At 27.8% G+C, this 17147-nt stretch overlaps 1 protein-coding gene across 1 annotated transcript in view; it reads right to left on the bottom strand.

The window, feature by feature from the left end:
• Nucleotides 1-3098: 3098 nt before the first annotated feature.
• Nucleotides 3099-17147, bottom strand: part of Dop2R (dopamine D2-like receptor) — a 340928-nt gene continuing 326879 nt past the window's right edge. The window contains exons 5-7 of the mRNA XM_075377078.1: nt 16779-16932; nt 6020-6293; nt 3099-3471 (exon numbers count right to left, since the gene is read on the bottom strand). Of these exons, the coding sequence (XP_075233193.1) occupies nt 3257-3471; nt 6020-6293; nt 16779-16932 (643 nt within the window). The 3' untranslated portion in view covers nt 3099-3256. The remainder of the gene's footprint in view (nt 3472-6019; nt 6294-16778; nt 16933-17147) is intronic.

Raw genomic sequence — 17147 nt, 5'->3', positions numbered from 1 at the left:
TCAATTATGCACTAGTGTTCAGCACAGACAATATAAATCTAGTGCTTTTTCGTCTCTAGTGTGCACCACACGCTAGTGCTTGGTCAGATTTTTCAAACATCTTATATTCCAAGACATATATAAATGTTGATAACTAGAATACTTGAGTTAAAAACAAAAAAAAATAATTTAGCATGGAGGGTAAACAAATCAATGAAAAGCCAGAAATGAATGTGTTAAGATTAATGATCTTGGGAATGAATTCCCAAGAAAATTCTCCTCTTTTATCTGGAAAGAAAAACTAAGTGTTATTGTAATAAAAAGTAAAACTTTTAAAGAAGTAAAAGAAACTCTGAATTTACAAAATTTGGAATTAATCAAGAAAAAATTTTAAGAAATCTCGCAAGGAGATTTGGGTAAAAGAAAATGGGTAGTCAGGAAAAAAGTTAGAGACTTAAAAATGCTAACAGGAAAGCAAAGAGAGAAAAGAATAGAAGTATGGAAAGAAAAGATGTAAAATGAGTTGAGTAGATATTTTTGGTTTACAATTATTAACATACTCATTCATTATATGTAATGTTTTATAAAGATGAAAATAAGTTAAATCAACATTTAATTGTGAATTTTAAATGTTAAATCACAATTAAGATTTTTAAATATTAAAATCTACTAAAATTAAAATTTAGCTATGACACTTAAAAGGATTTACTAATAAAAGTGATTTTTTAAATAATTTTCTGATGAATGATGGTTAAATGTATGCAGTGGTAACAAAGCACTGTTGAAACATTGAACTACAATGTGAGTAACATAAAAAGAACTGGTTTGAACTGTTTAAACGACTTTACATAAAAAGGATGTTTGGACAGTTTCATATGCTCCATAAATTTTTACGATGATAACAGTGTATGGAAATAAACTGAACTTTTTAACACAACAAAACTCATTTATTTCTATTGTACATATGAATGCATGCATGTCACCCAGCTGGGTGTGAAATTAATATATTTTTAGATAAAGTCAGGTAAAGTTATCTAAAAAAAAAAATAATACTTTTAACTTTTGTAGCTGAAAATATGAAATCTTTGAAAAACAGAATAGCTGATAATATCTTAGAAGGACTCGTGTTGATAACATGTGGGTTATAAAATGCTGGCTTTTAAAACACTAACACTAATAATTTTATATGAATTCCCACAGCAATGTAAAAGGTATTGATTAATAATAAGTTTGTATCTCCTTTCAGTAGAAAATCAGCAAACACAGTTCATAACATTAATGTGTGTTAGTTTTAAGGTGCCTTCTCATTATCATAAATAATTCATAAACATTACAATTTTAATCATTAATTAAAACTTATCATTATAGGATGTTTATAGAACATCCTTGGAAGGTAACTGAAGGGATATAGTAAATATGATATAATATTCTTTCATATAACTTAACAGGCCTATGACAGTAATTTATAAAGAAAAATGTGACTATGGTTTAATAGTGTGTACGTAAGTCAAATTTTATAACCATAACAAATATAATGTTGCTTACTTTGTTGAGGATGTATCATCATCTGCTATCCATTCCAAGATGTATAAATTCGCAACTACACTTTTAAATAAGTCATTCTATAATTTTTCCATCTATAATATATAACTTAAAGAAGAATTCCATAAATTTTAAAATGCTTTTTATTAAGAATAATATTTGCTATTATAAATTCCTTTTTTAATCAATTTTTATTATTTCTGTAGATGATTTATAGATATTTCTTGTGGATATGGGAATACGTTGTGAAAATTTTATAGCATATAAAAAATGTCAAGATTAATCAGGATTTGAACCCAGGAATCACACTGAAATTTTATGCACTCCAACATAGAATTCAGCAATAAATTAATAGCATATATTAAAAAAAAATAAAATAGACTTGTCTAGTTTAAATAAAATTGAAATAAAATGATTTGTATAAAAGCTCAACCCAAAATAAGTACAGATGATAAAATTTTATTTTAAAACCAGATAAATTTCTTTTACCAACTACATCCTTTATATATGTTATAAAAAAAATCTTTACAGTTAAAATGAAAATACATGGTGTGATCAGCTACATTAAAAGCAGTTAAGGGGACTGTCAGTAAGGAAGCAGTATGTGAGTGACCCGCAACCATTAATTATTTACAAATTGATTACGATTTATAATTATAGCCTTGATTCAAACTTGAATAAGATAAAATTTGAAAAAACATTAATAGGAAGCTGCTCTACTTTTGATTAAAAGTGGTTTTCCAATACAATGCCACTTAAGCAAAAAAAACTTAATCTCTATTAAACTTTGAGTGGGTTTTCTCTAAAAACTTAATTTTCACACCTCAACATTTTTTTTCTAGATACAATAATTTAACGAGAGTGCTCAATACACATATTACTGCATAATAATTCTCTGAAAACTGTATCTATTCACCTTACACTTGCTTAAAACTGTTAAATAGGAGCGTAATCATTAGTATTATTTTACCTCCTTTTTCTAGAATTTTATCACTTTATACATTTTTAAGCGTTAAGAAATGCAGTTTTAATAAGTTTTTTAATTTACTACCTCACATAGCTAGAAAATTGGTCTAATTTACTTTAATTTTATTGATATTTCTATGTAATTACCATTTTTCCTTACTGGGACATAAAACTCTGAATGTGCTCGAGGTAGATGTCAACATGATCTCTAACTGCTTCACTTCACATATTAGAGTCAATGTTGGTCTACCTATCCAAGTTGGTCTACTTCCCTGCCATTCCTTGGATCCATATCAAACATGAATGGTGAAGTGCTTAATAAGTTTGATATGGTACCAGTTTAATTTTTGCCTATTTTTCATTACAAAAATTTTACGATGTTGTATTCTCTCTTTCAGAATACAAGATATAATCAACACAAGATGAGCAAATTTTTTACACTACAGAAATTGCTAAATATTTACTCTTCCTGTACCATAAAAATTGTTTAGTAATAATACAACAGATAATTAAATAAAATATGGAATAACCACATCACAACTGATTATTACTAAAAGTTACAATTAAAGCTCAATACCTGTATTATTTAATTAATTAATGATAAATATAATTAATTAATATTTTTATTATAACTAATTTTAAATTAAGAATTAAAAAATATGTTACTTTCTTATTTTAAATTAATGTTTACTGAAAATCACTATGCAACAGAAGACATTCCACCAAGTGCACCATTGGTTGTTCCTGTAGGTGTACGATAAACCATAGATCATGTACCAAAAGCAATAAGTTTTTTAAAAGCTTTTCTGAATTCAGGATTAAATATTGTATAAATAACTGGATTCACAAAACTGTTCATATAACCGAGCCATGTAGTTAAAATAAATGCAGCCACACCTGGCTGACATTGGTAACCTAACTTTGTACACATTGCGTCCATTATATTACAAGTGAAAAATGGTACCCAACAAACCAAAAATACACCTAGAAACGAAGAAAAAAGAAATTATTACAATATAAAAGTTTACAACTATGTACACAAACATTAACAATCTTAGAATATTGAAATAATATATTATTTAATTATATATTATAATCTAATATTGAAAACTTCTACAAAACTATGAAGATCACAAGAATAAACAAACAAAATATTGGCATTTAGTAATACATATGGATAAAAAATTATTTACAATTAGTAATAATTTCAAACAAAAATTAGTTTTGTTACTTCTGTAAAAAGAAAACAAAACTTCTGTAACAACACTGATACTAGAGATCAGTTAAAAGTATCAACTGATACCTTGTTGGCAAACTAATTTAAAAATTATAGTGATAAGAATTTAACATGAAGATGGTATATGTATTTAATGGATATTGTATAAATTTTTAACAATTCTGATCTTGTAACTATTTGTTTTAAAAATTATCTTTATATACCTTAAATAAAATAAAAAAAGTAAAGAAAACATCAACCACTAACAACACCAAGTAATTAAAAAGTAACCACACTATTCTTTGCTTAATTTTTTTACGGAATAATTTATACTTATTTTTTTAATACACATTGTTAAAATAAATTCATTGTTTAAGTATCTTATTTAATGGGCTTGATAATATTTTTATTTTCAGATAATGAAATTTATGCTACTTCATGAATTACATATATTAAACTATTTCTATACTTTAAATCTTTATTTAAAGCATAATAAAGATTTAATTTAATTCTTTCAAAAGGCTTAATATAACAAAGAGAATAAAGACTTATCTGCCACAATACAGGTAACATTTTGAAGTCTATCAATGCATTTCAAATAGTACTAGTTAAATCTTCTGCCCTAATGATATTACTAATATTATTAGTAAAAAATAAGTTTTTTATTTACCAGATAAGTTCACTCATACCTTTTCAATTCATTAAAATTTTTTAGGCATAGCTTAAGTTCATAGTATTATTGGAATTATTCTCTGGTTAAATTATGTCCATTCCCGAATACCTTTTTAAAATATATTTGTCTGCAGTGCAGTAGTAACTTGTATAACAGCAAGATCTGGAAGAAAAGGAATAAAAGCTATCCAGAGAGGAAAAAGAGATTGGAATCAGCCCAGGGAATATTAAAAAAATGAAGTTTCGATATTATTTGATAAAAGATATCCCAAATAAGTGTTCAACTAATCACATACAGAAAAATTTAAGGTAAAATGAATTGATAAAAGGTAAAAAGTATCCTGGATAAAAATCGTCATACATATGGTTTGGATGCGTAAATATGGGCTTTTCCAAGCTGCTATCAACAAAATTAAAATACTGAGCTCTTACAGATGAAAAACAAGAAAAAATAATCAAAAGTTGGCCGGTATGGTTATGGTTAAAAAAATCTTTGCATCTGAAAAAATTTAAGTTAAAATTGACAGATTTAAGGACAGTAATACTGATGTATAGTATTGTGGTAATGATATCTCAAAAGTAGTAATTCAGAGTAAAGTTTTTTATAAACTAAATTTATTTATTATGCAGCCTAAAGATATCGTGTATATATATATATATATATATATATACAAATGACATTCGCAACATTGATCATTAACAGAGCAATGTCATATTTCCATAAGGCCCAATGAAGAAAATAAAATACAAAATAACAATACAGTAAATGATACGCACATTTAATACACCACTGAAATGTAACCTGTCAAAAATGATGAATGAAATAACATTAACTTACCCTATCATATTTACATAATCTAAGATAAGAAAGCTCTCTTAAATTAAAAAATTAGCATAATGATATTGAACTAACAAACATACATATTATGCCTAAAAACATGTTAAACATTATTTTCAAATAAATAAAAATGTAACGCAATTCTGACAAACATTTTACGAAATATAATTCCAACAATAATTTGAAAACATTAACATGATCCGGCATGTCAGCATAACCTGAATCTAGCTTAGTCTAATAAGCAAATAAATATAATTTTGATATCCTTAAATGTTCAACAAATTAAAATAACTTTCTACAATAATTTTATAAACAACTGTACTTAAAAAGTTAACGATAACGTACAGTTCAACCAATTCAGTGTTACTATAACTTCAAGTAACTTCCATGTGCTAAGTTTCCTACACATTTAAATGAAAGTAGTCTTTTTTAAAGTTCTGAAAACACTAAAATTTACCAGATAATATTAAAAAACGCTACACTAGAACTGACCCAAACGCCTGTTAAAAAAATCAAAAGCATTAATTTATGTGGCTGGTCAGCACCATGTATCACACCTATTAAACCATGACGTAGTTGTTTTCATCGTTACAAGCTGCTAAAAAAAAAGTACTTTAACTGTAAACATACTCTTTTTAAAACCACTACTGTTCTGCATTATTTCAAGAAATTATTTAATCCATTTTTATCTTTACCTATACCCACAGCTTATATTATGTTGGTCTTATTTTTTAAATAACTATACACTATCATTATTTTGATTACAACATTCATTTTGCATAAAAAGAAGAGATACGATTACTTACCAAGAACAATTGCTAATGTTTTTGTTGCTTTTCTTTCTTTCTTAGCAGATGATTTTTCACGTTTTTTCCGGCTAGCTTTATTTACTTTATATATTGTAAAGCGACTTCCTCCAGCTGATGCTTTTCTTTCTTTTTTTGATCCAGTGCACTCATCTTCTGACATTGTACGCACGCTCGAAGAAAATGCTCTTTTTAAGACAGAACCCTGAACAGGCGGAGCTGTTGGTGGTGGTATTTCTGATGTCGTTGAACCATTTTTTTTAACTACTACTTGCTGGAAAACATTAATAAAAGGAAAAAATCATAACACTCTCTGCAGTTGCTTTCATTAATTTGGTAACATCATATTGCAATATATTTATAAATTTATAACTACAACTTTCATTAATATGTAAACATTTATGAAAATAATTATGAAATTAATTACATTAAGAAAAAAGAGAGTTTGCACTAAGGGAATTAAAATATTGTTTAATTTCCATTAAGTAACATGTTATTACAGAATCCAGATTAAAGCTATTTCAATTTAATCAGTCAGAGTTTGTTGCTAATGGAATCAAAGTTTTATTTCAGTCATGGTCCAGGCTACAGTACATTTCGGCTATTATTTTAATCTGTACATTAAAATATTAGCACCGTAGATAATTTGTTAATATTAACAGCAAAATTCATGTAGTTATGAATGCTTTAATAGTAATGAATATTTTGTTTACAAAATTAGAGATACCATTTAATATAAAAGTCATGAACGACTGAAATTTTTCCAAATATTAAAAGTTTTTTTAGACAAATTAGTCACTATAATTTGTTTCAAGAAAACATGCAGCAAACCAAAACATAACAGTATGAAGATTCTAATTTAATTTAGTGTAATCCATCAGAGGAAAAAACACTTCTTTTTACTTTTAACATAAAAATGAAGTAAAATTAACATGTAGAAAAAAAATTAGAAAATTGTGAAAAAATGATATATTTACCTTTCAAAATAAAAACTTTAAGGCAGTATGTTATGCTATATTAAAATTTCATCAAGTAACATAGAAAAAATATTATGTTATGTTATATTAGAATTTCATCATGTAAAATAGAAAAAATATTTTTTACATCAATGTATTTTTTCAATACCTGATAATCTATTAAACTATTGTCATCATTTCCCAAATTATCACTTTATCTTCAATAAAACTTTCAAGTTAGGAAAGCTTGCCATTAAAATAAAATGAATGAACTTTATTTCTAATAGCAGTCTTAGTGATCACCTAAATTTCAATCATTTTCACACGCTTTCGAGTTTTTTTAGGGCTAACATTTTACCATCAATTTTGTGTTCCTTTATTACATAAAAAATTATTCTTTTGGTAACGTCTATTGATGCCTCTGCACAGGAGGCATCAACAAATTATGTTTTCTCTGAGAGTAATGATGGGCATTTACAGTCTTTTCTATGATGAACAGAATGAAGTATCACACATAATGCTGAATATTACCGCATTTTGTTGACATGCTTATATTCAACATGGCTTAAAGAAGAAACCATTTCTCACTTTTTCAAATAATCCTTACAGGAGATAATTTTTTTCTTAGCTCTAGGTATACCACCTAATTTAATTGAACTTAGATTTGCATTATCATAACAAGGACAAGGCCAATTTAAATTAAAAAATCATTTTAGAAAAATCTTTGATTTTGAAAAAAATAAAAATTTTTGAAAATGTTGAGAGCAACAAAGGTTTCAGATAAGATTTTATGTAATCTAACTTAATTTCATTTAATATTAAAGCATCTTGTAAGTTTATTTAAAATTATTTCAATAAATTTTGACCTAAACTGTAACAGAAATGCAAAATTCTTTTGAAAATGTTCAATCATATTTCTATTTCAAGTAATGTTCATAAAACTTAAAAATAACAATTTTTCTGTACATAGATATATTTTATAATTTTATTTAAATTGATTTACTAATTTTTTCCTAATGTCTGACACTCTCATGTTTTAGGATTTATTTCACCATTAAAGATGCTCAACGTAATTCCTCTTAATAAAAGGAAGAACAAAATGTACTCATACAATCTTTATGTCTATAACTATTGTGTATATGTGTGTGCGCGCGCGCATGTGTTTATGTATAAGTAGGGAAGGATGGAAGAAATAGGATGAGAATGAGGTACAAGTTGAATATGCATGAGTTCAGTTTTATCCTATTCGATTTTGAGAGGACGTTGTCCTATCCTATAACAAATATACGTACTATTTTACATAATGTATGTATACATTACATATTCAGGATGGGATTTCCGATTCTAGGTTGGGAGACTCATGAATAACTGAAGATACAAAGAGATAACTTATTCTCATCATTTGTAATTGAATTTGAAGTTTATAACTTCTTAAACAAAGTACCTTTGTTCTTATCTATTTCTCAATAAGACTTACATTAAAACAATACTTCATCTTACTTATTTCAAACTAAACTCTGTAACTATTGAAACCATATCAAATAGTAATTACTTTATTATTCAAGGATTGAGTTAATTTTTTTTTTCAAAATAAAATAACTTAAAGTAATTCAAAAGTAAAACATTAAGTTTTTTTTTGTTATTTCCTCCTATATGGTAAAAATGGTTAATTATAAAAAATCTTCCTTACTGAGGGAGCACAGCAAGTATTTTTCTGTTATTATTTAGAAAGCTGACAAATTGGTGTCTGGCTGTAATTGTTATTCTAAATTTATTAATACTGTTTAGTGAATAAAAATTAATGAAATTTTCTGTAAATTTTTTAAATATTGCATATTATAGCATACTTACTCATTCTGTACACTGTTTTAATCTTAATTAACACTATTTATTTTAATCTTTCATGTTTACCATACATAAGAATATTCTTGAGAGGGAATTGAGAATGATAATGTTAACAAATGAAAATATTTTGCCTGAAACTAAAATTAGGTTAAATAATAATAATAATGATGATACAAATTTATAATTAAAAGAAATGTCCAATCTATAAATAAATATGAGTTAAAATTGTAATAAGATGACTTGGAGATTCTCCTTATTGTGGCAAAAACATTAAAATAAGGAATTTAATAGGAGAAAGCCAGCAAAGAACTGCTTAACTTTGAAAGTTATGCAAATTACCTACTAAGTACTTCATCCTCAGCAGACTCCTTCTTAAGAAGAAAATTAACCTTTTAATTTAGGGTTCAATAAGACCAATTCAAATCATAAGTATATAAGCCTTATAGAGATATTATATTATGTAAAAAAAATTATTCTAATCTTTGAATAAAATTTTAAGATACAGAATCCATGGTGATTGTGTCTCCCCACCCTCTTGACCTGTTATACTTAAAATTAAATAGCATCAACAACTCATATTCAGAAATCATTGTACAAAATTATATAAAAATCAGTTAACCCAGTATGAAGATATCAGATAAAATGATAACTGAAGAAGAAAAGTAAAAAAGTTAGACTTATTTCCTGCATACCTAAGTGAAATTGCCCAAACATATAACCAGAATGATACACTAATGCAATGGAATTATCTAATTAGTAGAAGAATTCGACTTTAATTACAGAATAGATAAAAAAAAGAGTATTTGTGGGAGTTTGAATAAGACCAAACGCATCATCTTAGCTTCCTACAAGGCATTATACAGAGTTTTCAAAAGATGGTGCAACCTCATGGCAAAATGTTTGCTTCTTTTGTTGCAAGTTTAATTCAAGAAAAATGGATTACTCAATGCAGTAGAGAATATTCATTGTCTCCCGATACATTAGATAGGCTAGTTAAGCCCAGACCCAAAATGCCTTCATAGAAAAGTATGGTGTGGATGCAGCCAACAATTCCTTCATCGAGTGGCTGTACAAGTTCCAAGAGATAGGGAATGTAGCAGATGCAGTCAAAAGTGGTCAACTGAAAAGGTTAACACCAGAAAAGTTTATCAATGTGCAAGCTGCATATTCTGTTAGTCCCAAGATGTTTGTGTGATGCCTATCTAGCCAGCCTGGTCTTTCAGTTGGTAGTGCCCACATGGCATTGTACAAGTGTTCAAAGATGCATTCGTACAGAATTAATGTTTTTACCTACAAATACTGGAAAACGTGTAGCTTTCTGTCATTGGTTCATGTAATTTATAATATCAGATGGGAAGAACTCAATGATTGGTTTTGATGGATGTGAATGCACAGAATTCACGCATTCGATGTACAGAAAATCCACATCAGCCGCACAAGTCTCCTCTGAATGGACAAAAAGTGGGTGTTTGGTGTGCAATGTCACATAGGTGAATCTTCATCGACATTCTTTCATGCACAATGAACAGTGAGTGCTACATACAGATGGTGCAATAATCTGTAAACACTGTACCTGCAGACCAGCTAGAGTACATGTGGTTTCAGCTGGACAATGCCATGGCTCATACAGCCAACAACACTGTAACTTTCTTGGATCAGTGTTTTAATCGACAAGTGATTTGGAAGGGGTTATGGTCCTCTCAGTTTCCTGATTTATCCCCTCCTGACGTTTTATTGTGGGGATATCTTAAAGATTCTGCTTATAAAACTCATCCTCACACCATTCCTGAATTGCACAGTGAAATTGAACAATGTGTTGCTGCAATTCCTCAGCAAACATTATATCATGTGTTTAAGAGCAAGCAATGAAGGCCGTTTAATGAAGGCCATTTTCAACAACAACTATTGTAACTTATTCATCTTCCTATAAAGCTGCATGCATCACTTTTTGAACACTTTTTACCATCTGAAAAAATTAACCTACTCTTTGAGAAAAATTAAGAGATACAGGACCCATGAGATCCACATCATCCTGTCCGCTTGGCCACTTGCAATAAAATTAAATGACATCAATGCCCCATATACAGCAATCATTGTGTCAAATTTCATCCAAATTGATCCTCAAGTCTGGAGATATCAAACAATAAACAGACCAACATGCATGGATCTTTCTAGAATTTTACAATCCTGAAGTTGTATTTTGTGTTTAAAGGTGATCAAGATCTCCAAAAATCCTGACATTCATAATTTGACCTGATTAGCATGCTTTCTCTTAGACAGTATGTTATATAGTTATATGAATGAAGTAAAGAAGTTATCAGAAGCAGATGATAAGCAATGAGCATTTAAAAAAAAAAGTTAATATAAACTGAAGATTAAGGAATCTGAAAGAAATTTTTATATGGAGTTTTTCATGTAATAAAGAACAGACAATTTAGTTTTTATTAATTTATATGATATTCTGGAAGTTTTCAGTTATCTAGTAAAACCTTTTTTTAGGTTTTTTGGCAACTGTATTGATGTTGGTTATGTGGTAAGTGTACTTGTAGCTGTTATGTCCATGGATGGTCAGCCCAGAATGTGTTATTAATTTTAGAACACAATAACAGAGTGATAGTCAAAAACAGTGTAAAGAAAATATTAGCATTACAGCTGGTTTGGCTAGGCCTTGAACTATCAACCTTCATGTGGGAAAGTTAGGATTAATCATTTGTGAAAAATAAACATTGAGAAGTAAAACAATACAAAAACAAACATACAAGGTTTTGAAATTTGAAAACAATGTTGAAATGTAGGTTATTTGAAAAAGTTTGTAAACAAATCTTGAAAAATATATGTGCCTGTAGTGTCAAATACCGAATGGGTTTTTTGTAGAATGATAAAGTGAAAGTGCATGATAAGAATATCTGAGCATCCTCGATCATCACAACTTGAAAAACCATTAATTATGGAAAAAACATCATGTAATGATCTCAGATTTGGAACTGATTTTAGTAATGTACACTTTTAATACATTTTATGAACATTTTGGGTAGATTGGATTTTGGAAGAAAGTAACAAAAATTTCTAAATTTGATGTTGCTGCTGATCATATGTAGGTGTTGTGCTGTTTTCTGTAAACAAAATGGCAGTTACTTGAGTGGCATCACCCTTAGAAACTAAAAAACCATTGTATAATGTGTAAATAAAATTTCTTTTTCTGCAAGTTAATGATAATGACCTTAAAGGATCAATTTAGTTTTCTACTGATAGAATTCATTGCTATTTCAGAAGGATTTTTAATTTAAGACAATTCATGTAGATGTATTAATTAAAAAGGTTTCACATAAAAAATAAAATGATAATTGTAACTGAAAGTAAACTCTTCTACTTTAAAAAGTCATTTATTATTTTATTCCTGTGAATCAATTTTTAATGAATTTATGCTACATTAAACTCAAAAAAATTTCCCATATAAATCGGAACTTTGTAATATCCTGTTTCATTCATTCTTTATGAAAACGTTTTACATTTAGTCACCATTTTACTCATAAAATATTGCACTTATAAAAACAAAAAAGGAGGCTCTATTTTGTAAATATACAACTGTACATATACAACTTGCAAATACAACTGTACATTTGTATATACACTGCTTTATTTTTTATATATACTTTTCATTTATGAAAAAGAAAGAAAAACAATTTTTTTCTCATACTTTTTTTTATGCACTCCTGGGAATTTATAAAAATGACTTCATTAGTTTCTACTCAAAAAAAATAAAATTTGAATAAAATCATTCAGTCAGTTTTTTTTGTGAGGTTAGATTACTTAGGGACTGGACTGCTATAGACAAATTTTACATAAGATTTGGTATTGTAAAGAAAAAAGTTATAATCCTTGAAATAGAAGAATATAAAGGAAAAAAAGAAAAGCTAGACAATAAGGTAATTAAATGAAGAAAGATGGTTGAAAAGAAATATAGTTAAAATCAGAAGACTGAGATGGGACATGCAATGTGAAGACTAAATGTAATTAAATCTCAGTAGCAGAGGGAACTTGTGGATGCTGTCAATAAGAATAGAAATAAGCCACTGGATAATCTGGACTGTAGGGTAAGATACCACCAATAAAATGAGAGGGAAATAAATATAGAAAGATGGAAGAATGGAATTTTATCATTATGGAGCTTCCTTGAGGCAAAAAATAAAATCAGAGAAACGGGGATTGTTTTAGTGAAAAATGCTAAAGGAATTCAATAAGCTATAAAAGAATTTTTCTAGAATAAGTTAGGGTGCAAATGATGTTTTTTAATATAATGTTTTTTTATTCAATATTTTATAATGAAAATCATTTACTGTAAATATAAGATTTTTCTCAGATTACATGACAATACAGTAGAATTAATAGATTTTTGATCTACTGTAAATTTTTATTCATTACAAAAGTTTTTTTTTGCTCAAAAAACTAATTACATCTGAACTTTACATTTTATTTATCACATAAAATGTGATAAAAAATATCTGTATTAACAAAATAAAATTCTTCATTACAAGTATGTATTAAGATTAAAATGATACTGATTTCATATAAAGCAGCGTAGATTACAGTCTATGACATACAATAAATTATTTATAAATAATATAATGTTAAAAAATACATAATAAAACACGTACAAAGAAATAAAGTAAAATCTGGAAAAAACATATACCACATGGTTAAGGAGATGTTCCTTAATGTTGTAAGAAAAAACCAAATTCTGCCAACACTGATTTTCTCATTAAAGTAATTAAAAAAAAAATAAATTTAATTACAGTTGTTTTTAAATTCCCTCATAAGTAAAACATCTGAGGCAAAGTGCACTACGATTTTCACTGTATGGAGTAGCCTGGAATAGTAGTTTGTAAAGCGTAATATGCAGGACTTTTATTAAGGCATAAATGGTAAATAAGATTAAAAATTGAAACTTAATGTTTGTTTTTCTTATTTAAAAATTTTATAATCTATTATATATTAGACTGTACCATTTCTTATAAATAGTAGCATTTCACATTATACAGGTATTATCAAGTAATTATTGAATAAAATTTGGCATTTTACAAGAGTCTGTTATTGAACTGATACAATAAAGTTGTAGGTTTTCAGGTAAGACAAAAAGACCTAATGTAAGATAAAATTAAATTATGAAGAGCATTCCCGGCCATACAAAAACGGGAAGTTAGGAGCAAATTGTTTTCTTGTTATATTCTTTATGAAGCCAAATATATTGTTGAATATCAGTATGCCAAATCAATTGAAATGAAATTAGTATTTAGCTCTGATTAAACCTCTTTTACCTTTCTTCACTGTAAAGACAAGTTTATTGGGAAACTAACCATCAATTATTCTCATCCTATCTATAAATACCTAGTTTATTTGTTAATGCACTCAAATTGTAAGCGACTTGTACATCAGCTTGATTTGGTATTCATTCACAGAATGGTTTAATTATTCACAGAAAGTTTGTACTGAAGTGAGTATATGTATTTAACTGTGCTCTTTTATATGTTCAACTCTTAATTTTATGAAAATTGATTGTGATTTCACTAAACAATTTGGCTATTTTGGGTAATTTTTTTTAGGATATTGAAAAAATATTTTATTGAAATTTATTTATAATTATCTTTTAGTGAAAAAAATAATAATAAACAAAAAATAAAATTAAAAAACAAAACAATTTAATTTTAATTTTATTATAAAATAAAAATAAATTATTTTTTAGTGATAGTGAATTTCTCATTGAATGATAAACATGCTTCACTCATAAATGATGATTTTTCTGATATAAACTGTTTTTTTGTTTATTTACCCAAACTTACACTGGATGTATCAAATAAAATTTTTTATTTTACTTTTATTATTTATTTATTTATTTTTATTTTAGTTCTTTTGGTTATCTGCACTAATAATGTATTCCTGAACATCATTTTTTTACTTAATGTTCATCATGTACCATCAGGAGTTTCATTTACATTTTTTCCTCTAGTTATTGTGGTAGTAACAAACCAAAATTATTGCTATTATAAAAAAAATTACTTCCAAATTTTAGTGAAGGTTGCCACTTTGCTGACCTTGTGGTGGTGTAGTGTCATCTGCCTTTCATCAAGAAGGCTTTTGATTCAAATTACTTGTAGGCTTTGTATTTTACAATTGTTACAAGATTTATTTTTCATCACGAAAAAAGAAAAGGTACACATGACTGTAACTAGCCACAATACTGTCGATAATTGTTCAAGTAAAGTTCATGAATAATGTTGAGTGCCTTTCTTCCCCTCTACTAAAATGCAATGCTCTAGGGGTAGAAACAACCTTACCTCTGTTTTATTTTGTACAAAATTTAATGCTATCAAGTCTTATTTTGAGCCAGTCCAGAGATATTAATCAAAATATTGTCTTTGTACCTCAAAACATAAAGAAATTCCATTTTCACCCCTCAATCACAGCATGCAACTGAAAAAATTCCTCAAATTGAGGTTATGTTATCTGCTGTCAACCATTGAGCATAAGTCAGGAACAGCTCAACCAATCTTCGTCAAATTTTCACATGCACAACTTCTGTTACACTATCCAGCACATATAAATTTCAATGAAATTGATCTTTTCAAGCCACAGATTTTTTACAAATGTCTACATATAAACATATATATATATTTAAACGGAAATCACATTTTAAGTGAATGGACTTTCATACTCCTCATACCTCAAAATTTAAAGATAACTCAAGTTCACCTGTCAATCCTACTGTGGGGCCAAAAGTAATACTATACTTTTCTCCAAAATTCAATAAAAATATTTTTATTAATAATTATTTGTAAAGAACTTACACAGAATTATTTTCTTACATCTATTAATATATTATATTATTTTTATTTAAAAAGAAATCAAACATTTAATTTTCTAGTCTACTACATACCTTTAAAAAAGTTTACTACACTCAGTGATACATTACAAATTTAGCGTATATTGATACCACACATATGTAGCCACTATTCATCGTAGTTTGCCTTATTATCACCTTTTCTATCTGCTCCTGTTGTTAATCACCAGAGATTTTCATTAAATTTGTTGGGAACAAGGTTTACTTTGTTGATTTTTCAACAAATAAAAGCTACTCCTTTTACAAATTTTATTTTGAAAAATAGCAACTATTCTTTTAGGAAGAATTTAGAGGCTTTATCGAGTACCTCAGAATGGGTTTTTATTGGCGTTGACAAACAGTCACAGGATGAGTTTTTAGTACAGACACTGGAAAGGACATTAGGCAGGCTGGCCTTCATTAAACTACACAAATATCAAGGTTACACAAAAAAAAAAAAAACTGCTGGAGAGGAGAGGATGATGGTAAGGGAAAGGGTAGATGGGGATACAGAAATGATCTAATCACAGGATAAAAATTAAATGAAGAAAAAAGCATACTCAAGGGGAAATCTGTGGTTAACTCCATCTGGTGACATCCATTCTAACTAGAATCTCTTGAGACAGTATTTTTTTATCTATGATGGGAGCACCATGAATTACTGAACAACAATTTTCAAAAGATTTTTATTTTTAAACATTCAGCAGCAAACAGTAGATACTACAAAAATTGCTTTTCTTAAATCATAATGCAGTGCCATCTCAGGTAAGGTTCAACCTTGTTTAAGGAAAATCCTTTTAACATCTTCTGGTTTTTGGTATAAGACCAATGCAACTGCCCCTTCCTGAGGATAACTCAAATATTGGTTGTGATACATTGAAGTATTCAAACGAAGTACATAAATTGTTCAACTTGAAAATAAAAGTGGCAAATTGAAAATATAAAATCTTTTTAGAGTATCTGTCCCTAACTAAACGCCTGAATCCAGTGTCACCACAATAATTATGACAATACAAATCACCTTTTAAATTATTTACAAATGTTAAGTACATTAAACTAAATATTTAATTAATAGTTAACATACCTTAGGAACCTTTTCCTCTATTGCTTTTCGATGGGGGCTATTGGGTGGTGTTACATGAAGGGCAGTTTCTTCCATATTTGATGGTGCATACCCTGAATCATTATTACCATTTGGATCTGCAAGAATTGCTGGTGAGGTAAGATTTACTACCACTCTGTCAAAAAAAAAAGAAGATAAAGTAATAATTAGTCATTATAGTAATCATCTCCCAAATATTAATTTCAGTTTTATAAATCTAGGTATACTAGTTATATGAATAATATGCAACTTTGGTAACTCCAAGTGAGATTGGCTGTATAACCATATTTACCTATTAAATGGCCAGCAGTCATGGAACAAAATGGGAAATAAATTAGATGTAATCAAACA

Source organism: Lycorma delicatula, chromosome 10 (genome assembly GCF_047948215.1).
Source record: "Lycorma delicatula isolate Av1 chromosome 10, ASM4794821v1, whole genome shotgun sequence".
Classification (NCBI taxonomy): Eukaryota; Metazoa; Arthropoda; class Insecta; order Hemiptera; family Fulgoridae; genus Lycorma; species Lycorma delicatula.
The sequence above is the reverse complement of the archived record's forward strand: the minus strand, read 5'-3'. Positions and strand labels throughout refer to the sequence as shown.